The 23,314-nt window shown below is 36.5% G+C and overlaps 1 protein-coding gene and 1 long non-coding RNA gene across 2 annotated transcripts; both read right to left on the minus strand.

The window, feature by feature from the left end:
• Positions 1-2,694: 2,694 nt before the first annotated feature.
• Positions 2,695-22,761, minus strand: LOC101742645 (carnitine O-acetyltransferase). The gene is made up of 13 exons (XM_004929239.5): positions 22,513-22,761; positions 18,825-18,857; positions 16,591-16,836; positions 14,382-14,593; positions 13,277-13,427; positions 10,202-10,376; positions 8,885-9,072; positions 8,136-8,236; positions 7,819-7,938; positions 7,618-7,740; positions 5,818-6,016; positions 4,950-5,087; positions 2,695-4,372 (listed from the first exon to the last, which is right to left on the minus strand). Exons 1-13 carry the CDS (start codon positions 22,744-22,746, stop codon positions 4,157-4,159), a joined length of 2,136 nt encoding a protein of 711 aa, XP_004929296.2. The 5' UTR covers positions 22,747-22,761; the 3' UTR covers positions 2,695-4,156.
• Positions 21,122-22,503, minus strand: LOC105842088 (uncharacterized). Its single transcript, XR_009972966.1, has 2 exons — positions 22,267-22,503; positions 21,122-21,826 (listed from the first exon to the last, which is right to left on the minus strand). It is a non-coding gene; the product is annotated as an uncharacterized LOC105842088 (long non-coding RNA).
• Positions 22,762-23,314: the final 553 nt, after the last annotated feature.

A 23,314-nucleotide genomic window follows, 5' to 3' on the forward strand; every position in this document is an offset into this window, starting at 1 on the left:
TATATCGTTCTTGTTGAAATGTAAAATTTTTGAGATGACCACGTTATCACCGTTCTTTCGTTGAACTACCCACGACCCAAGAGAGTTCAAGTTTTCTACCACTGCGAGCGTTGCCGCCTACCATTTCAGTTTTGAATGACATGTTTTATAATTACGACGCCTCACTTTTTATGAGTACCTATCTTGGTTTCGCATCCTCTTCTGTTGTCATTTATGATCGTGTGTCAGGAAAATCTCAACCTTAGTTTATTTAAAGATAACATTTGAAGTGTAATCATTTAATTTCAGTTATATTTGTCGGATGTCGTTACTGAGGCGTTAATGTTACAAGCATTTAAATAATACTTATTTCCAAGAACAGGAAGCAAAATTGATGATTATACTAGATAGTTGTGCTTATCTACTTCGCGTGATGGATTATCATATATAAAAGATATATTTGACATGTTTTATAGTCATAATAAATTATTATAACACATTTTAAATCTATGTGATAGTCATTATTTAATTTCCTTTCCACAAGCTTGTTCTGTGCGGATGGTGTTGGAAAGCAGTGTGTGAGGTAAGTGGTGGGCGGCGGGGGCGCGAGCATCGCGTGAATTGTATGAAACTAAACCAACCGAGCGATTTTTATGCGTTATAAAATATGGGTCAAAATTGTGGATCGATAACGTGGGAGTGTATAAAATCGGTATAACCCCGATTTCAAGAACCGATACGGTTTTATTTTCTACGTAATATGGGTGTTACGCACTATAGCGGAATTGCAAGGCAGAGGCTTTGAAAACCATTATGAATAAATAATTTTATCGAAAGTTTGATAGACTTGTGACGTTTTTTTTATCTGATGTCGGTTTTTGCTTCCGATAAGTTTCTTTTATTATAAACAAGAGAAACATTAGTTTGTCATACATCATTACATCTTGGTTACAGTAAAAAGTATATTAATGTGATTTCATCTTGGATTAGCTATGAATTTCGGCTGCTAAAAATTAGTTTAAGATAAAAGTTATTGTAGCTATCACAAAAAAAGCGTCTACATTAAACGGTGGGACAATCGTTCATTTGTTAAAGTGGCGTATGTAGGTATTTTAGTAGAAAATAGTATGAATAATTAGTCATAGCTAATTAAATGATACCTTAATTAATAATTTAGTATAGATATTCAGATCTGCAAATAATCAGATCAGTATTTCGTCGGTAAATTGTAATTTATGATAATGACATAACAATATGTCACGTCTATCTTTGTCATAAACGCTACTTTCAGTCGATTACCATATTTTTACATTCCCTATAGTTGAAACGTCTTTGATATTTGTCGATGCCGGATTATACTAGGGTTATAGCAAAATTACAAATAAATTTATTTCGATCAAAATCCTTCAGTAATTGAAGACACGAGTGGATGAAGGGGTTCAGTATCATTTTGGAGATATTGAATTTTTACATCGAATGAAGGTGTTATGTGCCCATAAACCATATTAGACAAAACTCCGGGTTTAAAGGCTATTTTCAGAAATTGCATGTGATGAAGGAGTTATGTACGAAGAAACTACAAGTAACAAAAGTTTGATGCCCGTTTTCTCAAAATTAACAAATTGTATCGTATACCCTTCGTCCTTCAATTATAATTTGAAGTAAAATGTTCTTGTTCAAAATAAAATACTTAGAATAAATTAAGTGTCGTTAGATCAATTGATCAACCTTAGTTAGTTCAGACGGTAATCTAAAAAGTTTTTGCAATTCCATCCCTTTATTGCTTGCGGTAGTAGCCGCTTCGCGTTTTTTATTTAGATGCCGCAGGCCGTATTCATAATTAAACTAACCTATAAAAATTAGTTTATTTTTATAACTAAAAATAAATAAAAAATGTTGGAGAATTACCACAGCGACAATCACTACCAACATCGAATAATTTTTAAACTGCCTGGTCAAACATACATAATTATCTCTTATATTTGAGTCGACTATTATCAAAGGCGGCAATCTGACTTTTGGACAATGATTGGTAAATCAGAAAAACGAATTATTGACTTTGTATTCCATTGGCAGTCACAAAACTCTTCGGAACGACATCTTAGATAAATAACAGGTTAACTATTAACCTTTATTTAATGCAGGTTTTGAACCGTATTCTTTGAAGGAGACGATTATATTCAAATAAATCTGTATTGACATATCAATAAAATTTTTTTGTCCAAATGTACAGATTGCCGCCTTTGATAATAGACGACTCATTTACTCTATATTAATTATTATGTGTTACAGTTTCAGTAAGACTGGTGACATGGGTTTACTTCTAACATTTTCCATTGTATTCTGTCTCTATTCGTAATAGATCCTTATTGACCAAGAACAATAATTTTTCGCATTAATCGCTGCCTCAAAATAAGTACCTATGTAACAGTAATGAGTGGGAAATCAAAAGAACACTAGTTATCCAAATATATGGGTTGTAAAATGTCTTAATATTTAAGTATATCTGTTAAATTAGACATATCAATAAGTTAAAAATCTAAACAAGACACCATGTGGTAAAAAACATAAGTTACTCTGATATTTCGAATTTTTTTTTCATTGATCTTGTAATACAAAATCATTCTGTGTAACTTGCTTTATTCATAATCGGGCAGACTATTTGGTGATGGTTTTATTAATGGCTTATATTTAATTTTATGATTAATAACGCACTTTATTACTGGATAAAAAATTTATTGTATAACAAATGTAAATATGAATTTTTTGTTAGCACCACGTTATACATAGTTATTGACATTTACAAAAAAGAATGATTGTTATCCATTTATTTTTCCCCATTTGTTTTTAATTAAAATTGGCCCCTCACCGCAATAATGTATTATCGTTTTAAGCGAAATAAAATATTTAATTATGAGTATTTATCACAATAAACAAAAACTAAACACATATTTATTTTAGATAATAATTATTTGTTTCAATAAATGTTTGTACAGTTAAATTATTATTTTAATAGCATTAAAACAATTGACTTGAAAAACATATGAATAGTAAGAATTAAAACATTGAGAATTGAGTTTTAGAAATCATCCCAAATGTGATTGATAATTTAATTTACTATTTAGCATTTTATGTCTTATAAACCTTTCTTTGAAAATATACAACTTGTGATGTAGAATTATTATGAAATCCTAATGTCATAGTAATTACTTTTCAGATAGTGCTAATATTTTTTCAATATTCTTACCCAAAGTTATTGAAATGATTGGACAATCATGACAGTAAAATAATTGCCCTTCTGACATACAACCCAGCAAATTTCACTCTGCTTAAAACCGCTATTAATATATTCATACACTTTTTCAACTTGTCCCCTAAACAAGATGGTGCTCCTTAGTTCTATCTTCCATGCTGTAGAAATAATCTTGGACGACCAAAGTAAAGCTAGCCCACACATTGTTCTACCGCGATATAAGATTCACTAGATGGGATAAATAATGTGAATCTATTTAAGCGGTGACTTGGTTGTGCCTCTGGCGTTGCTGATTCCGGAGCGACGGGGACTGCTTACTGTCGGTCCACAGTCTACGTCGTCTACGTCAAACATGACGTATTGATGTTAATAGCATCTAGAATTGACTGTGTATAATAATTAAAAAAATCAAAATACTATGAATTCAGTCTTTGATTATTCGTAAAAATACCGATGGTATAATAGTACGTAAAATACAATCAATATATAATACAAAGCGAAATATAAAGCAACACAATCCATACAAATTTACAGCGCCAACTCTTTCCACGTCTAATTTGGGTGTAGTACATACTTTGTTATAGAGAACGATGTGGAGTGTGTGTGTTATAAATATCGATGTATGGGTTACTTACAGTTAAATTTCAAACGAATTCATTTCAAAGCTCAGCTGCCTCCGCTACAAGATCTCTAGGTAAACTTGTAAAATTAAATAAAATGGTTGGGCCATTAGATCTGAATATCGATATCGGTAGTCAAGTGATTCTGATTCAAAAATTATTCGGGAGGAATGCACATTACTATCAAATCCTTAATTTGTGTTATAAGTCTTTTTTTTTATAATGGACGTAATGGAAAGTTAACACTGTAATAATAACTACTCTTATCTCATAAGCCGATTGTTTACATTTCATACATATCATATTAGAGCTTAGATTTGGTTACTTTAAGAAGTAAATCATGCATGTCCTGTAGTGACTGCTCCAAAGCTTGCCTGTATTTGTCACAGCTGGTAGCGGGATTTTCGACGAATGCGGAGGTTGCGAAGTTGACGTCGTTGTCTCGTGGGTTATAGCAAGTGGCGTAGCCGTCCGGCACGAGGGGCCCGTAACACATGAACCCATCGCACTTGCACGCCACCTATACAAGTTATGTCTAGTAATATAATTAAAAACAATTGACCGACGTTCCCAAGTCCGATCTCGACTCTTTTTTTTTATTGCCCTTGTAGGCAGACGAGCATACGGCCCACCTGATGGTGAGTGGTTACCGTCGCCCATGGACTTCAGCAATGCCAGGGACAGAGTCAAGCCGCTGACTACCTCGTCATAATACTGGCGATACAGCATCATGACACCTATAACTTTTAGCATAATCATTGTCTATGTAAAAGCATGTAGGTGCTTGACTATTCCCTGGCATTGCTAACGTTTGTGAGCGATAGTGGTAACTTATTATCAACCGTTACTCGTATGCCTATAGTGACGATAAGAACATCTGCATGTTGATTGTTTTGTCTTTGTCGGTAGATACATAATATATCGTATATAATAATTAGTCCTAGTAGGTTCTTACCTACTAGGACTAATTATTAGAAGATATATTATATTAGCTTAGTAGACTGTGCCAGTCGGTTTATTTTCCCCTACAATTCATGAATAGTCCTTCTTAAGTCATACGTCTTTCTTGTAGGCTACTTAATAAAACCATAAATTACCTGGCTTGTTGAAATTCTCATATGCGCACTTCTAGTATAACCTGGGTCTGTATACAGCTTGGGTAGTTCGATACCATTTTCAAGTGCGATAAGCTTCAAACCAAGTAGATGTCTGTCCACACCAAATCCTTGAAGAGCCTGTAAACCACATTTTTATTCCAAATTATTACTGTGATTGTATTATTTGTTCATTATGTTCCTGTAGAATACTGTAGATGGTCGGACAAGTTTACGGTCCGCTTTATATTTAAGTGGTTATGAGAACCCATGGACGTATAATGTAAAAGCCGCTACACACCTCAAACTACAAGGTCGAAATCTCAATTTTATTATGATAACTTTGTGGAAAATACTACCCATTACCACCACCAGTAAGTATTACTGAATCGTTTTTATCACGTAATTGTATTCCGTCACCGTGAAATACAATTGTATTGTGTTCGAAAAATTAGTACATACTTGCAATAGGATTTGAATTCCAGCATAGTTGCAGTACTAGGTACGAGTGCAGTGGGGGTATTAATAAAAAAATAAAAACCTAATAGACCATCATCATCACAATATCTTCAATAATAATACTGAGTTATATCATTATCACACGTCTCGCGATGCTGTTTATTATAGTCATGATGAACCATGATGACGGCAACGTTTTAAAGACAGAAAAGGATAATTTGAACTGATAACGTTTTTGAGACCTGGCCCATGGTCGACGATCACCTTTGGATAGTTGTTGTTGATATTGAACAGCCCCGATCAACACTAAGAACTTTTTGCTAAAGGTTAAAGGGCGATACAGAAAGTGGTAATTTTTGTCACGGCGCGCATTCAATGTGGGATCACAAACGGCTCGTGTCGTAGTCCTCACCTGCACAGTGTAATCTTTATGTCCGTTGATAGCGTTTTGTAGTTTAGTTAATTTCTCTTTCGGTGCAATTTGTGGATTCAGCATAGCTTTCGCAAACTCTATAGATTCAATCGAACAAGATCTTATGGTTTCAGTTCGCCCTCCCGCGTACATCCTTGTTGCTGCTGACTCGTAGTGCGCGCCGGGCGTGTTGTGTAGTCTATCGACGGAAACATTCATAAATTATTGACGAGAATATTTATTGAGCACTATTTTGATTTGATACTCGATGAAACGATTAGGCTATATTAAAATGAGACAAACATCTACAGCATTTAGCCCGCAAGAGAATGAGATAAAATATTTCCGAAGGCCTCACATTTAACGCGTGTAATTTTTTTTTTAATCAAAACATTTTCCCGTAATGCATAGTATTAGTATATTTCACGTTTGCATCTACATTTATACGCGTCTGTTCCATTTTACAGAAATTTATTATCCAACATACTTTCACACCTGGTTAGAGACTAATGCAAATAAAATTTAATTTAGTCTTCACTTGACATTACTTTGTTGTACTGACTTCAGCATTATTACTTCATAATGCTTTTTTTGGATGTGAAAGTAGCCCCGGTAATTAACAAATTAAAGAGCGGACAGTTAGCGTGGTATGGAAATGTGATGCGTAAAGAGAAGATGCATGTGACTATAGTAGAATTATTTTGTCCGTGCAGTTTGGGTCATAAAAAATCGGAGCGGTGAAGCGAGTATTTCGCTCTCTCTTCCACTCACGAGCTTTATGGACGGACATAGTGATGCGCATTATTGTTGTCGATAAGCGTTAATGATAGTGTATTTAGATTTGTCATTTTGTGGGTTAGTGATAAAAATGAAAGAAAAAATCACTAATCGAACGCTTGCACCACATATCGCCGCAGCAAGCTAACGAGAACGGCAGAAATTAAAACTTTTGTAACTTTTCGGGATCTATTCTTATTTCAGTGAAATATTTCAACACATTGTTGATAACCACACCTGCAAATATGCATAAAAACACATTTCTCTTCCACATAATGTACTACAATTTGCAGGTAAGTACAAATTACTCATAACATAACAATGTCTCACCACCCTTCGTATACCACCCCGCCGCCGTGTACCTGCCTTCGATGACTCATTTGTTTTTATCGATAATGGCGTTGCGCCTGCGCAACATGCTCACCGCCCTAGCCGGGCTATGTTTTATGACCCAAACTGCCCGGACAAAATAATTCTACTATAGGAGAAGTATGGAAATGGTAGTGCAAGGTAGAGGGGGAAGAGGTCGACCGAAAAAGACATGGATGGAGTGTGTGAATGACGATATGAGAGAGAGAGGAGTGATTGTTGAGATGACGACTGATAAAAAAGAAAGAGAATGGAAAAGAAAAATTATCCGTGTCGACCCCACATAGTGGGATAAGGTGTACTAATTCCGTGTGGAATCAAACGGAATTAGTACCAACTAATTCCGTTTGATTCCACACGCAGGGGTGTTCGTATTGCGGATAGTTCGGCGAAGGGAGACTTGGTCCTGTGTTTTGTGTCGTAAGTTCTATGAAGAGTACTCAAATGTTTGAGATGATCCCGCACCACGGCTATTATAATGGCTATATTCACGACCTCGCCAAGGTTCGTGAGTGACGGTAAACACTTAACGCCCGGTGATATGTATCTAATGCGAACTCGTTCACCCACATAATATGCATTAAGCTATTATTTTACAAGAACAAATCGATTATTACTCTGATCCTAAAAGTAAGTTATGCAATAAATACTAACCTGTAGAAAGCCAGTTGCATCGCCATTTGCAAATAACTGTCCGGACTGAGCTTTTGAGATTTTATGAAATTTTTACCGTATTTGTCATATTGGAAACAGTTCAACTCGAGATTAGCTACTAATCTGAAAAAAAAAAATATTGGTAGGAGTATCCGAAATTGGTATGAAGACTGAGGAAGATTTTTTACAATAATGTCAAACCTGTCGAGATGTGTTTGTGAAGCTTTAATCATTTCTTTTACTTCAGGCTTCACGTTAAATCTCAAATGTTTCGGTTCACTGGGCTTAGCTGATGGTTTCTTGTTACCTTTACCTTGATCTCTGTAATGATTTTTTTAAGTGTTTTTAAAAGTTTATAAATATACTATAAAATTAAGAAAAGGTGCGATAAATGTTTCATAATATATTGTTACTTCCTTTCATTAACTAGTGAAAGTTGAAGTAAGCGCCGAATCCCATTACCTACACCGTAGTGGACAGTATATATTTAGTAATTTTTAATAAGTTGCAGTAATTACATGTAGTTGACGATGTAATCGGTCATGACCGCGATTGGTTGACCTTCCGCCGGGGAATGCTCGTAGGTTAGTCCCGTCACTCCATCGGCACCAACAATGAACTAAAAAGTTAAAAAGTAATTATGGTACCCACACGGACACACTCATAATGTCAATCTATATATGTATATAAAAATGAATTGCTGTTCGTTACTCTCGCTAAAACTCGAGAACGGCTGGACCGATTTGGCTGATTTTGGTCTTGAATTATTTGTGGTAGTCCAGAGAAGGCTTAAAAGATAAATATAGAAAACTTCGGAATTAAATTTGCTTTCCCTTTGATGTATCCCCCGTCGGACGGATTCCTTTTGTTTGTTTTAAGTTTATTTTATACAAAAGTTTAGGTCTTTTATAATATCGATTGAGGCACTACGAACTCTGCCGGGTCAGCTTGTAATACATAAAATAATAAAATTTGGTTTGATAATAATAAAACATGTTTGAATTTCAATAAATGATCATCGCACTAAGATTTTAAATCCATTGTTATGATACCAGGTTTATTACATTCATTGACGTAACTTCGACAAATAGTTCACTGGAGTACTTAAAAATAATCTTATCTTGTCATGATAAGTTTTTCTTTCATCATTTCAAAACGTTAAACATTATTAGAGTTAAATTCAATTTTAGTTATCTCTACATATTTATTGTGAACTTGTATTACATAAAAAAATAATCTATGAATTATAGATAACAACAAAACGCACCTGTACTGTTTTGTCAAACCATCTATTCCCGCCATTAGCTTTGGAGCCACCGCCATGGATTGTCTGAGCACCTGCTAGATTTCTACGGGCATTTGGATCGGCGCACTTCCACAATCCTACAGGAGCATCTAGACACAGTACTGCCAAACTCTTCTCAATATCGATAAGTGAATCCTCGTTCGTTTTATCTGAAATTTTTTCTCGGAATAACGCTATTGAAGTCGTCGTAGCCTAAAGGATAAGACGTTCGGTGCATTCGTATCTTGCGACGCACTGGTGGTCGAATTCCGCTGGCAAGTAACATTTTTTCTAATGAAATACGTACTTAACATATGTTCAAGATTGACTTCCGCGGAAGGAATAACATCGTGTACCTAATAAAAAATTAAACCCGCAAAATTATAATTTACGTAATTACTTTAATTAATTTGGAAGGACGTCTTGTGAGTCCGCACGGGTAGGTACCACCATACTGCCTATTTCTACCGTGAAGCAGTAATGCGTTTCGGTTTGAAGGGTGGGGCAGCCATTGTAACTATACAGAGACCATTTTAAACAATAAAGATTAAATAGATAAATAGAGTATCACATATATACACTGTGATAACATATAACTGTAACTATACTTTAGACCTTAGAACTCATATTTCAAGGTGGGTGGCGGCATTTACGCTGTAGATGTCTATGGGCTCCGGTAACCACGTAAAACACCAGGTGGGCTGTGAGCTCGTCCACCCATCTAAGAAATAAAAAAAAAGAACAAAATTACATATTTTTTTTTTAGATCTCGTCCCACCTGGTGTTAGTGTTCACCGAAGATCTTAGATATCATAACGTGGATGCCCACCGCCTATATCGACTAACGCTCTCAGATTACGCCCTAACTAGTAGTGCTAGTAATTACTCCTCGATTTTCATTATACGATGTTACTCCCTAATTGTGTAGTCGTTTTTGGATAAGTGTTAGGTCTGCATTTCCTTAAAAAAATTGATATCTACCAGCGGAATCACAATTCTAGCTTGTTTACATTTCTCGACGATGTCCGCCTTACCTTTTAGGCAATGACAGCTTCTAGACTATTTCAAAGGAATTTCAAAGATACTGTAAGATGAACTTTGTACTGTAATCAATTGACATTTAACACAATCAAATTTATATTTATTAAAAAACTGTTCGTTTTGAGCCTCATTTTCATTATAAAAAGAAGTTGGTAAACTTCTATCTAAAGTAGATAATATGCAAAATTATTCTATTAGGTAAGATTTAAATAAATATGAAGGCTTTGAGAATCATGAGAGCCTTTAATTTGGCGTCACCTTTTATTAGAATCTGATACGCTTTAGCCCATGTATCTCGATGTTCGGATGTGAGAATACCAATACCATCCTCCGTCGGCGTTGAGGACAGCTCCATTACTTTTTCTAAGCTTTGCACAAGTTGATCTTCACTTAATAATATATCATCTTCACCCCAAACATCTACATGGAATATCTGAGAAATAAAAATAGATGTTCAATAAAAATAGCACTTTCTTAATAAAAACAATTATATTTTGTATTAACATTGTTCTCTTATAATTTCATGTTATTATTTATACAGTATTTTCTAAAAAGAAATGCTAAGAGCAAACAAGACAACCATTGCGACGAAAGCTGCGCTTAGTGCAGATCCACTGAGACATTGTATTTATATGATAAATTTGTTGTAACATAAACTCTTTTAATGTGAAAACTTCTGCGCACCTACAACAGGCGCACGATGGGAAGTAGCAACAGTAGCTCTAGGGGGTCATGCTCGCAAATCCGTATCTTTTGATTAAAAGTACATACTCTTACAGATAATTCGACGTAAATGTACGCGTGGCGCTCTAAATGCGATAAGCCTGTATGAATACAATAATAGTTTTGGGTGCGAGACAAAAAGTACAGTCAATTACATAAACGATCTCCGCTTTTTTATAAAATGTATGTAGAAATTAATATTATATTTCTAATTTGTTCTAAATAATATATCAACTTTATTTGGTATTGTATGTTTACTGAAAATATTTTTTTTTTTGTGTGCGCAATTATTTCGTTTGGTACGCAATTTGTTTCGCAATCACAACGACGATGACATGACACGAAGTTTGTCGATCGTATTAATCCCTTTTTTTTTCTCAACCCATGGACGTCCACTGCTGGACATAGGCCTCCCTAAGCCTCGCCACAAAGACGGTCCTGCGCTGTCTGCATCCAGCGGATCCCCGCGAACCTCAATAGATCGTCGGCCCATCTTGTGGGAGGCCTACCGACGCTACGTCTTCCAGTACGCGGTCGCCACTCAAGAACTTTCTGGCCCCAATGGCCATCTGTTGTGCGAGCAATTTGTCCTGCCCACTGCCACTTCAATGTCGCAATCCTTTGGGCTATGTCGGTAACCATGGTTTTCCTGCGAATCTCCTCATTTCTGATTTGATTTCGCAGGGAAACTCCGAGAATAGCCCCCTCCATTGCTCTTTGGGTGACCTTGAGCCTTCTCATAAGGCCCATTGTGAGCGACCACGTCTCAGTGCCATATGTCATCACTGGCAACACACACTGGTCAAAAACATTCATCTTGAGAGACTGTGGTATTTATAATGAGAAGATTTTACGTAGCTTTCCAAACGCTGCCCATCCGAGCTGGATTCGACCAATACTGATGACCAATGTCACAATATTGCGGATTTGAGGTTATCATTAGATTAGCGGTTGTCAATTGTTATTGTTTTAAATTGGACGTATTTGAATCGCCATTCAAAGTAAGGGGGAGTAAGGGGAGATCGGAATGCTACCTTCACCGGCCCTATTGTCAACCCCACCTGCACGCGCCGGATGGCGGCGGCGACCAACAGGTTGCCGTGGTGCTCCCTGCTAGAGAACGAACGGGGCAATGGCGACCGAGCAATGGCGGTATAACCATACACACCCGTCAGGACAACCTGTACGGAAGAGGCGTCAGAAACCTTGGGGATCAAATACCCCCTAAAATGCTGGTGCAGAAGGCAACGGGAAACCACTGCACTAATTTCCCACGAGAGTCATGAGCAGGTCGTATCCGACTGATGCATGACCACGACCACTCTGTCAAGAGTGTACGAATAGGAAGAATCGCCATTCAAATATATAAGAAATACGACGGCGTTATTTAAAAGAAGCATCTGAGTGTTGTCGTAGAAACTTTAACGGAGCCGTCATTATCAACGAATAAAATGCTTCGGCGTATCTCACTACAGAGTTAGGTCAATAAGCAAATATAAAAAATGTAAAATATCATTTACTTAACTCTACTTAATAGGGACTCGAATCATATGAAAGTCGTGGTAGGTAACCAGAATTACCGCACTTAAAGATTTGTTGAACTATATCCTATTTCTATCCTACGTTTACACCAATTATTATTAACTGGTTACTTAAAAAATAACTTAAGATATTCAACTTAGCGCAATCTTTTATCAGTCACCAATCTTATATGTAGTTATTTAATCGATACTCCGGCGTAGAAATATCACCTTGCATTCGGTACAGTCACATGGCAAAGCATACCAAAAATAAAACAATGTAAAACTAGTCAAACAGGATTTTAACTTTAAGCGACTCAACAATTTTGTTTCTGAAATTTATTTAAATTAAATAGAAGGAGACCCGATTGATGAGTATCTCAGTGCTACGCAGCACACAAACACAAACTTTGATTGAGTAAATCTTGTCAGTCAATATAGTTGTTTACAGACTTAATTCAATTTTATAAAGAAAATATTATCTTGTAACGCGCATGTCTATTACTATAAGTTGAGTTAATAAATTAACCCCAAAACGAATATAAACGGAGAAGAGCATATCGCTTCAGTATATTGTAGTCGGTGTCCCCAAACTATTTTAATAATGCTGCACTTTCTACCGATTAGTATATGTAGTTGCGCATAATAAATCTAAGAGCTTTCTATGCCACAATCATTTTATCCTAATATTTACATAAAATGATGAAAATAAATTTTAGGTCATGGGCCTTATGGGTCAAAGTGGATGGCAGCATTCATATTGCGGTGTCTCAGGTGTACTCTATAGACGACTTAACGACCGGCTGTAAGCTTATCTGTCCACATAGAACCAATTAACAAAAACGCAATTTTGCCGCAACGGTGTCTTGGGTGACTGAATCTTCTGTTCGAGGGGTGAAATGCTATTTGGTTTAGGCTACCCGGTTAAAGATCTTGGTTGCTTAAACCGAACAGCTTTTCAACCCTCGTATTATATTGATTTCCTTTGTTTACAAACTATGGTTTATATTCCTGTTTTTAATGACAACACACACGCCTTGCCCTTAATAAAACATAACTCACAAATTTTTACAATTAAGTAATAACTTACATGATTATTATGGATGACAGTGACATGCTTGCTATTATTATATGACAATTTATCACGTTTTTCCCAAGGTATTCTGCATGTTCCGAAAATTTTCTTATATTGAGACATGTCTAGAGGATTTTTTCCCATCATTTCTACTGGTATTTTATCACTAAAAGATAAAAAGAACCTGTTTCTAAATACGTTCACTTTTAAAGACGACGAATTGATACTTTGCTTTTATGTGAAATGTGTTTATTCAAAAGACTGAGTATTCGGAAGTGACGCAAGCTCGTAGTGAATTTTTGAAAATGGGAAAAAATCGGCATGTGGTAATTTAACTGCGAATGAACTCGAACGCGTTAGATTATTTTAAAAGGTATTAATAATCTGAGACCTAGAAAAAAATAGTTCTTGCTTTTCAGATTTTTTTCATAAAACTAACTTTAAAGCACAAAAAGCCCAAGCGAGGAGCATATACTTGAACGCGTTGTTTACTTCAGCTGCAAACTCTCATCTTCATAGAAATATTTTATTAGTCATCCTTTTTTTATTGCTTAGGTGGTTGGGCGAGCTCACGGCCCACCTGGTGTTAAGTGGTTATCGGAGCCCATAAGTCTCTACGACGTAAATGCCGCCACCTACCTCGAGACATAAGTTCTATGTCTCAGTTTTAACAGTACAACGGCTGCCCTATCCTTCAAACCGAAACGCATTATTGCTTCATGGTAGAAATAGGCAGGCTGGTGGTACCTACCCGTGCGGCTCAAGACGTCCTACCACCACTAATTACGCAAATTATAATTTTGCCGGTTTGATTTTTACTATACGATGTTATTCCTTCACCGTGGAAGTCAATCGTGAACATCGCTTGATACGATTGCACCGGGCGTCTTATCCTTTAGGCCACGAGGACTTCAAAATTCTTCACCGTGTATGTCATTCGTGAACGTGAGGCAACTGAACTATTTCATTAAAAAAAATTATATCTGCGGGATTTTAACACCAGCATAGTCGCATTATTCGATACAATTACACCTGACGCCTGTATTCTTTAGACCACGACGACTTTAAAATGCAAGTCTTGATTGTTAAGTTTTGATATTCTCTTTTGGCAAAAACTTACCCATCAATCAGTGCTTTGTAATCAGCAGCTGCCAACAATGTTTTAGCTGCATACAATAACTGTTCCTTTCTTGTATTGAACTGTCTGAATGGAAAGACTAGACCAGGACTTGAAAAAATAACAACAGGGTCTCGGTATTCTAAGTAAGCAGTATTCAGCCACCATTGTTCAAGCCAGTTTGAATGATGTTCTGCTCTATTTTCCAATAAACTCTATAAATAAAATTATGTGGTTAATACATAGTTGAACATGTTTTTTAAAATTAAATGCCATGAAATATACGGTGATCATATAATTAGAAACACTTCTTATGAATAAAGAAAGTAGGTATAACTTCTACGTACAAATTTTCGTAAAAAATATACACGTTTAATAATTAATAATCATGCAATAATATAGCCACTCTAACAAAAAACTCATTAAATGCATAAAATATAAAACATATCTTAATTTTAAGTACAAAATGAGTCTTACACATGTAGGAGTTTATTTTCTGTTACTGGCCGCTTGAACGCCTAATTACAAACATTTAAAAAAAGCATCCATAGCTCGTTCTTTTTTTTAAATTGGAGAATAAAATTTCTTTCTTAGCCTTTTCTATTATTTTGGCGGCAATTCAAAATTTAATCTGAATTTTATTTTGTTCAAAATGGGCAAAATCAAAAGTTGTGACGCGTCAAATAAGCAAATAATTGTTAATTTATATATAGATCATAAGTGGGCGTATAGAAGAATAGCTGAGCACTTAAAATGATATGTTAAGAAAGTTTTAATGCAACTGATCATTTTATAACAAATGGAACTGTCGAAAATGTTCCAAGAAAGGCTCGGCCAAGAAAAACCTCTCCAAGAGAAGATACGCTAATTGTTCTTATTGCTAAAAAATACCCATTTAAAGGCTCCAACCAGATTAAAAATGAAATTTTTTCGCCTGATGACCCAAGAAACATGTCATCAAGACTGATACGCCGAAGATTAGTGGAAGCTAAATTGTTTGGAAGAGTCTCTCGAAAGGTACCGCTTCTTATCAAGCAACACCGAGAGAAGCGATTATTATTCTAAAAAAATATGTTAATTGGACGGTACAAGAACGGAAAAAAGTGTTATTTTCAGATGAATCAAAGATATATTTTTTTTATTGCCCTTGTAGCCAGACGAGCATACGGCCCACCTGATGGCGAGTGGTTACCGTCGCCCATGGACTTCAGCAATGCCAGGGGCAGAGCCAAACCGCTGCCTAATATGGTAAATTCCGATGGAAAGCGCTATGTTAAAGGTTTTTTCCGGATGTGGAGTTGAACCCGTTCGGAAGATTGAAGGTATCTTAGAGCAGCACAACAACATATCTTAGAGCACACAATGATTCCCTACTCGGACGATCATTTGCATGTAACCTGGATCCTAGATCTTTCAGCACGACAATGACCCTAAGCACACGGCTAATAGTGTCAAATGTTTCCTTAGCGAACAGCGTACCTATATCCGTTTTAGACTGGCCAGCAAATAGTCCGGATTTAAACCCGAAAAAAAATCTCTGGTATATTGTTAAAAAGAAAGTCTCAAACAAACATAACACCAGTCAAAACGAACTATATCAAGCATTTGTTGAAGCATGAAATTCAATCCCCCTATAAAAATGAATGAAATTGATTGAATCAATGCCACGTCGTTGCAGTGCTGTTATTGAAAATAAGGGATACACCACTAAATATTAATTATAACTATTGGTAGACTGTGGATAGTAGCTATTTCGTAAATAACAATACTAATTACTAATACTTAAAAAAATATTGTTTTTATACATTTTTGTTGCTGTTTCTGATAATAATTAGTGGACCATTATTGTTCATAACTTAGAACTGTTTAAATATTTGTCGGTAATGTAATATTGAAATTGAACTTGTATAGTGGGATTTATATTGTTTTTCTAATAAATGATAAATCGTTGAATATATTGTCCTATTTATTGTTTAATATCAAAATAAAAACGATTGCGATGAAATATCTTACATATCTCAAATACCTTTGGTGGTGTTTCTAATTATATCTACGACCACTAGGTTACTGTTTAAAGACATATAATATGTAATTCAATAGAGAATGAGAATTTGTCGTAAATATAGATTTTTACATTAGATTTGATATTTTTCTTAGTGTTAATTTTGATATTTCATTGCATTTTTGTTTTTTATTCCATTGATCTATTTACCTGTAATTTTTGTCCAGTACTCCCTTCTGAGATAAAGTCTTTGACAAGTGATTTAGTTATTTCATATTCTTGATCGTTTAAGTGAGGCCTAACTGTTTTCAAATATTTATTTAATGTAGTCTCTAGCTTTGGCACAGGTAGACGGGGTAAATTTTGGACGTTTGTAGAATATTTGGCAGAAACATAGTTGCTTGTTATTTGATGGCAACAGGTATAAGGTTCTAATAAATATCCTTTGTAGGCATTCTGAAATTTTACAAATTAAATTAGAAGATTCATAAAAAAATTAAATAAAATAACACACTATCAACCTTTGTTTCTTATTATTAATGTAAATCAACATTAAACTTAATGTTTAATTTATTAATACTAGTACAGGATCCCAGGTACACTTTTCATCATTTATTACTAACAAGCTGATTTTTCGTGAGTAGCTTCCTTTTGACTAGACGCCCAACTTTTTTTCTTACAGTAACGTTGGTAAATGGTAGCTTACTAGAGGTATCAAGGATAAAATATGTTGATTTCACGAATTTTAAAAAATTATTACTAACCGAATTTTTCATTGTTAATTATCGAGATCATTATCTAAATAACGTGAAAAAACATTTGTCCTACAAAATATAAGGTTTTGTTAGGGAGTCCCCCCTCTCCAACATGTATCACAAACAAGGTCATGAAAAATAATTACTAACCAGCTGATTTTTTTGTATTGGTTAGGTAACATTTGCATAGTTTACCACCCACATTGTCCTACAAATTGCGTGGTATGTCATCTTGGTCCTTCGCTCAAAAGTTGTAGAACTAATACTTAATGTAAAAATAATTACTATCAAGCTGAATGTTCGAGAATAGCTTCGTTTCAATGAGACGCCCAACTAATTCTTGTACGAAAATTTTAGATTGTGGTTTATAACTAAGATGATAGGGATGAAATATGTTGATTTCACGATTTTTTTTTTATTACTAACCGAATTTTTATTTGTTAATAATCGAGATAATTATCTAAATAACGTGAAAAAATATTTGTCCTACAAAATATAAGGTTTTGTTAGGGAGTCCCCCCTCTCCAACATGTATCATAAATAAGGTCATGAAAAATAATTACTAACTAGCTGTTTTTTTTTTATTGGCTTGCTAACATTTGCATACTTTACCACCCCCACATTGTCCTACAAATTGCGTGGTACGTTTTTTTTTAATTTTTTTTATTTCTTTTATGGGTGAACGAGCTCACAGCCCACCTGATATTAAGTGGTTACTGGAGCCCATAGACATCTACAACGCAAATGCGCCACCCACCTTGAGATATAAGTTCTAAGGTCTCAGTATAGTTACAGCGGCTGCCCCACCCTTCAAACCGAAACGCATTACTGCTTCACGGCAGAAATAGGCGGGGCGGTGGTACCTACCCGTGCGGACTCACTACATTTTGACTACATTTTGTATACTAAAAAATTACAAATCTTGTAGGACTAATAAAGGATACCTTTTTTTTTGTAGGACATTTTTTTATATGGACGAAAAATATATCAACCTATCACGTGATACCTTTGTCCTACAGTTACTAATAAAAAAAAAGTCCTGCGGTATTGACAAGTTTTGAGCGTAGGACCAAGATATACCACGCAATTTGTAGGACAATGTGGGTGGTAAACTATGCAAATGTTAGCTAACCAATAAATAAAAAATCAGCTGGTTAGTAATTATTTTTCATGACCTTGTTTGTGATACATGTTGGAGAGGGGGGACTCCCTAACAAAACCTTATATTTTGTAGGACAAATGTTTTTTCACGTTATTTAGATAATGATCTCGATAATTAACAATGAAAAATTCGGTTAGTAATAATTTTTTTAAATTCGTGAAATCAACATATTTTCTCCTTGATACCCCTAGTAAGCTACCTTTTACCAACGTTACTGTAAGGAAAAAAGTTGGGCGTCTAGTCAAAAGGAAGCTACTCACGAAAAATCAGCTTGTTAGTAATAAATGATGTAAAATGTACCAGGGATCCTGTACTATACAAATTATCACTAAATTTGTTGTTTTATCTCCCTTCTAATTTTGACATATAGTTATTTCACTGTTACCTTAAAAAGTATGAACCATATTAAGCTATTTTTAATAATAATTATATTACATTATAATAACATAGTTATAAAAACTATAAAGCTAAAAACACATAATAATATATAGTTATATTGGGGTGCTTGTATAATTGTCAACACTTACCATTATATTTATTCTACGCAACATTGGAATTATCTGCAAATAACACGTTCAATTAACATAACCTTTTTTATTTAACATAAAAAATTTACTCAGCAATTAATATAATTCAACAATTTGCTCAGATTTATAGTTTTAAAATAATGATATCAACTTCATTTGGTATGCATATAAGGCCATTTATGGGGCGAGCTGCATGCCAATGCCTCAAATACTATGCCCCAATCCATCATGACGTACCCTCTAATGACTGTCAACTAATGAATTCTTATAGACCGAAGATGAATTCTTATAGATTCTGAAGAGACCGAAACTGGTGGAAATATGAAAGTCCAAGGTCAGGACTATACGGCGGATGCATTAACTCCTCCCAGCCAAGCTCTCTTGATTTTTGCTGAGTGGCTAAAGAGGTGTGAGGTCTAACGTTAAAAAAAAAGAGGAAAAATAGGTTGGTTATTTTTCCTCTTTTTTTTTCGGGCCGGAGTCCGGTCCTCCTACGAGGTACCCGTGCCTAATGGGCACGCGGGGTATGTGGGACTTGACGATCCGCAAGGTATTGGGAGCAGACCGCTGGCCTAAAGAATTTTAGGGCCCTACCGCACTAAACGACTCCCCTGCACTCTTACACCTGACGTCTGATCTCCGTCCTGCAGTCAACACTACAACCAGAAACGCGGTGCCACCCCGAGGACGTCCGACCGACGGGTTGAGGCCATAGTTGATGACCAACGACGCCGGTTTCCGCGGTACGGCGGCCCTACCAGGCCGCCCGGGTAATGTCGCTGGTGTTCCGGGATATCCCGCTGGGCCAGAACCAGCCTGCCAGGTCGGAACGCGATACACCGCTGATCGGGTTGCTCTTCCACAGTATGTACGGCGACGACAGCGACGACGATAATGCGGACCGCATCACAGTCCGCATCGGCCGACGCGTCGTCCCGTCCTCCTGCTGCTAGCGTGCTAGAGTGACGGTACCGTGCGGCGCAGCCTCAACCCTTTTAGGTCGCCCCGTGACCATCACCGGGAGGATACTGCCTCCTCATAGGGGCCGGAGTTGGACAAACGCCCTCCTCAGACAACCGGCTCGGCGGCGGCGACACGGCACCGAGAGGGAAGAAGAGCTCTCCCCTGTCCCGTTCCGCCACCTCCTTCTGCGAGATGGTGGACTCGCAGTAGTCGAGCATCGCCTGTCAGGACTCATCGCTGCCGAGCATCGTAGCCACGACGGTCAGAAGCGACAAGTCCGGTCCTATTTTTGCAACGAGGACGCGGCGCTGCTCCTTGAAATCGAGGCAGTACGTGAGCGTGTGCTCAGTCCGGAAGGTAAGACGTCCTCGGTCATGACTCACCCAGTCTGAGAGAACCGGGCGGATCGTCTCGACGGTCCGTCGCCCACAGTCGGCTAGACCACGCTTCGAGTACAGCACGCCGAGATTGGAGCTTCCACGCCCGAACTTCCGCCGCACCGGGACGCGGCTCCCCCCTGGAGCGGAGAACGCATCGTCACGCGTAATCCGCAGCAACAAACCGCCCTGACTGCAATCGCGCGCTGCGGACGTCGCAAAGCCGCAACGTTGTTGAGGGTTAGGGCGTGGCACCACACGGGAGCCCTGTACAGTTTCATCGACCGCACCACCCAAGTGTAGAGGCGGCGCACCACCACGTCGGGTCCCCCGTCGTTCGGCAACAGCAGACTCAACGAGCCGGCGGCCACCATCAGTCGGGGACCTAATCTTTCAAAGTGAGCGCGGAAGCTCAAATGACCGTCCAGTACGGGACCGAGGTACCGCAATCCGGTCGCCTCGATCTCGACGCGAACGCCTCCGATTACGAGGCGGGCCCCCTGAGGTGATCGAGTGCCACCTCCAGACCCAGCCTTCGAATCCTGCCGATGACGAAAGCCACCCCCGCGCAGGACAGACAGGCAGACTCGCGAACTCTCTCGAATCCTGATTTAAGTTGAAAATGCTGCAAAACAATGTTTTAAATTCTACAGAGTAGATGTAAATTCTTTTGTGATGTGGTAGTAATTTTTGACAGGTTAAGGATCAGAGCGGTCCCTGTGGGTGGATATACTATTACTTTGCCAAAACAAAATTTGCAGTCCCTTGGGACCACCGCAACTCACCTAGCTAGAATACCCCTGACTGCAAGTTTTTTATTGAATATGTAAGAAACGCGGACCACCATGGGTCATCTAGGCTAGTAGCTATAACATATTGAAAGGAGGCTTGAAAATTCTAAAAGAAATATGTATTTATTAAACTTTGAAAGTAATTACAATAAAAATGACAGTCAAGTTAGTTTTAAATCAAACTTTATTAGAAATAATTCGTTATATAACATAAAAAAGTATCACAACTTAAATGAGATCCATATAATCATATACCATATTAGTAAAAACAATTACTTTATCGTAAAAAAAAAAGATCAAAATTTAGCTGAGAGTCATAAACATTTAGTCATGTTCGTTGAAACGTCCAGACAAAAATGAGGTTGCCCTTCACATGTAAGGCAATAAGTTACCACTTTTTCACATTGTTTTTAGATATTATTTTATTTTGTTTTTTTTTGGTAACAACCTTTACAGTATTTCCTCGGTTTATGGGAAGGTCCTCTTTTCTACCCAGTTTATGTATTAGTTGCCTTCTAGTCGCAGCTATTTTTTTTTTTTTTGTTGCTTAGATGAGTGGACGAGCTTACAGCCCACCTGGTGTTAAGTGGTTACTGGAGCCCATAGACATCTACATTTATATTTTCATATATAGCTATATTTCGTCCGTCAAGCATCTAGTGCGAAATAGCACAGGGAAGGGACTACACGCTTTCGTTTTCCCGCCATTTCTGAGGATCGGAATGGACCTCCAACAAAAAAACCTTTTTATTCGACGATATAATTGCATAATCAAAAAATTAAAAGTAGGTATAGCTTATTTGAGTAATTCTTTATCCTTATGCAATTAATTAATTTTGGCAAAAATCGATAATAAATCTCGGTCCGTAACCTGTTAATAATAAACAATTTATTGTAACTATCTCTAGTCTCTTTGCTAAATGTATTCAAAAAACAAATGAAATTAAGGAAATTAACCACTGGGTCTATTGTAAGAGTATCTATAACATGATTCTCGATTTGATTAACATCTGTCTCGGATTGTACATAGCTATATACCTGGGTGTAGTATTGTCTGGGTATATATTGTGTATTAGGGCTCTTGCCTCAAAGAGCAATACATGGCCAAATATTCTTAATTTTTTTCTAATATTGTGCTACTTTAGTGTAAAATAAAGCATTCTTAATTACCACTCTGTTTGCTTTGCTGTTATTTATACAATACAGTAATAAAAAATAATTTACTTGTAATGTACTTACTTCATTGCTATTAATTTTCAATACAATACAATAAGTTTGAGGAAATCGTAATTAATAGCGATATGATCTTACCCGTATTAAACACATTTCTTAAACATGAATCTCGAAACAATGAACTTTGAACGTTCAACAATAGAATCGGTATCAGACCCAAAAAGTCAGATATATATTTAAACTTTTATTGAACTTAGACGACGAGTAGGATTTAAATGAATGATGTTTATTAAGTAATATGCCCAATTTTAAGTAACGGATTTAAATTAATTGAGGTAAAATTTATCTATAAAACCAGCTTAAAGATTAAAAAAAAGCACTTACAAAAGAAACAAATTCGTGATTATTTTTAATTGATTTCCTTTTATTTTCGTCCCTGCCGACCACAATCAGCCTGCACAGACTACTCAAGACTGCATTATTATGTTGGTGCTGGTATAGAAAGTTGTAGGACGACTTCGTATGTAGTATTACGTGGGACCATAGAGTTAGTATATTTATAGGCTTATTACACTTGGCTGAATTCAGACGACTGAAGTCAGTCAAGTGTAATAGCATTAAGTAAGTTAGTCTACTGAATTCAGTAGCAAGGATGGTTTCTGATTGACTGAATCATTTAGAAGCCTAATTAGAAACACATTTAGGAAGGTGTAATCGCATTTAGTTACTTAATGATTTCACTTAATTTTAACTGAAATTTTCAGTCGTCCCATAGCTCTCCGTGCGTAAGGACGTTTTACTTTGTTTTTTACTTCCGAATAAAAAGTATTTATTTCTGTCACCTTTATTTAATGTGCCAGAGATTTATAAATAGCCCGACATGTTTCAGGCACAATTTTTGTCATCAGGGGTTGGGATATTGAAGAACTAAATTTTAAATCTTAATACGAATTTCCTGTTGCAAGAAATCTTAATGTTACAACCAATCTTTCTTTTGGACTTATACTATCGTAGGATTAGATATGTAATAGTTATATAATAGATATATAGTAGACTATCGTAGGACAGTATCCTGCTTTCGAATAAACGGTGTTGGTTTAATATTAGGTCAAACGATCTCGAATCCATTCCATAATTTCTGAAGTCTGCTGGTTATAATTATATCACTCATAATCTTCATATTTGC

This window comes from Bombyx mori, chromosome 4 (genome assembly GCF_030269925.1).
Source record: "Bombyx mori chromosome 4, ASM3026992v2".
In the NCBI taxonomy this organism is placed as follows: domain Eukaryota; kingdom Metazoa; phylum Arthropoda; class Insecta; order Lepidoptera; family Bombycidae; genus Bombyx; species Bombyx mori.

What these genes read in the sequence shown, in the direction of transcription:
- LOC101742645 (XM_004929239.5), bottom strand. Translation starts at nt 22,746, where the DNA reads ATGCTATTACACTTGACTGACTTCAGTCGTCTGAATTCAGCCAAGTGT. An exon ending in CTGTCATCCATAATAATCAT is followed by an intron (nt 10,377 to 13,276) that starts GTAAGTTATTAC and finishes TTTATTTCTCAG; the next exon opens with ATATTCCATGTAGATGTTTG. An exon ending in ATGCAACTGGCTTTCTACAG is followed by an intron (nt 6,017 to 7,617) that starts GTTAGTATTTAT and finishes TTCCGTCGATAG; the next exon opens with ACTACACAACACGCCCGGCG.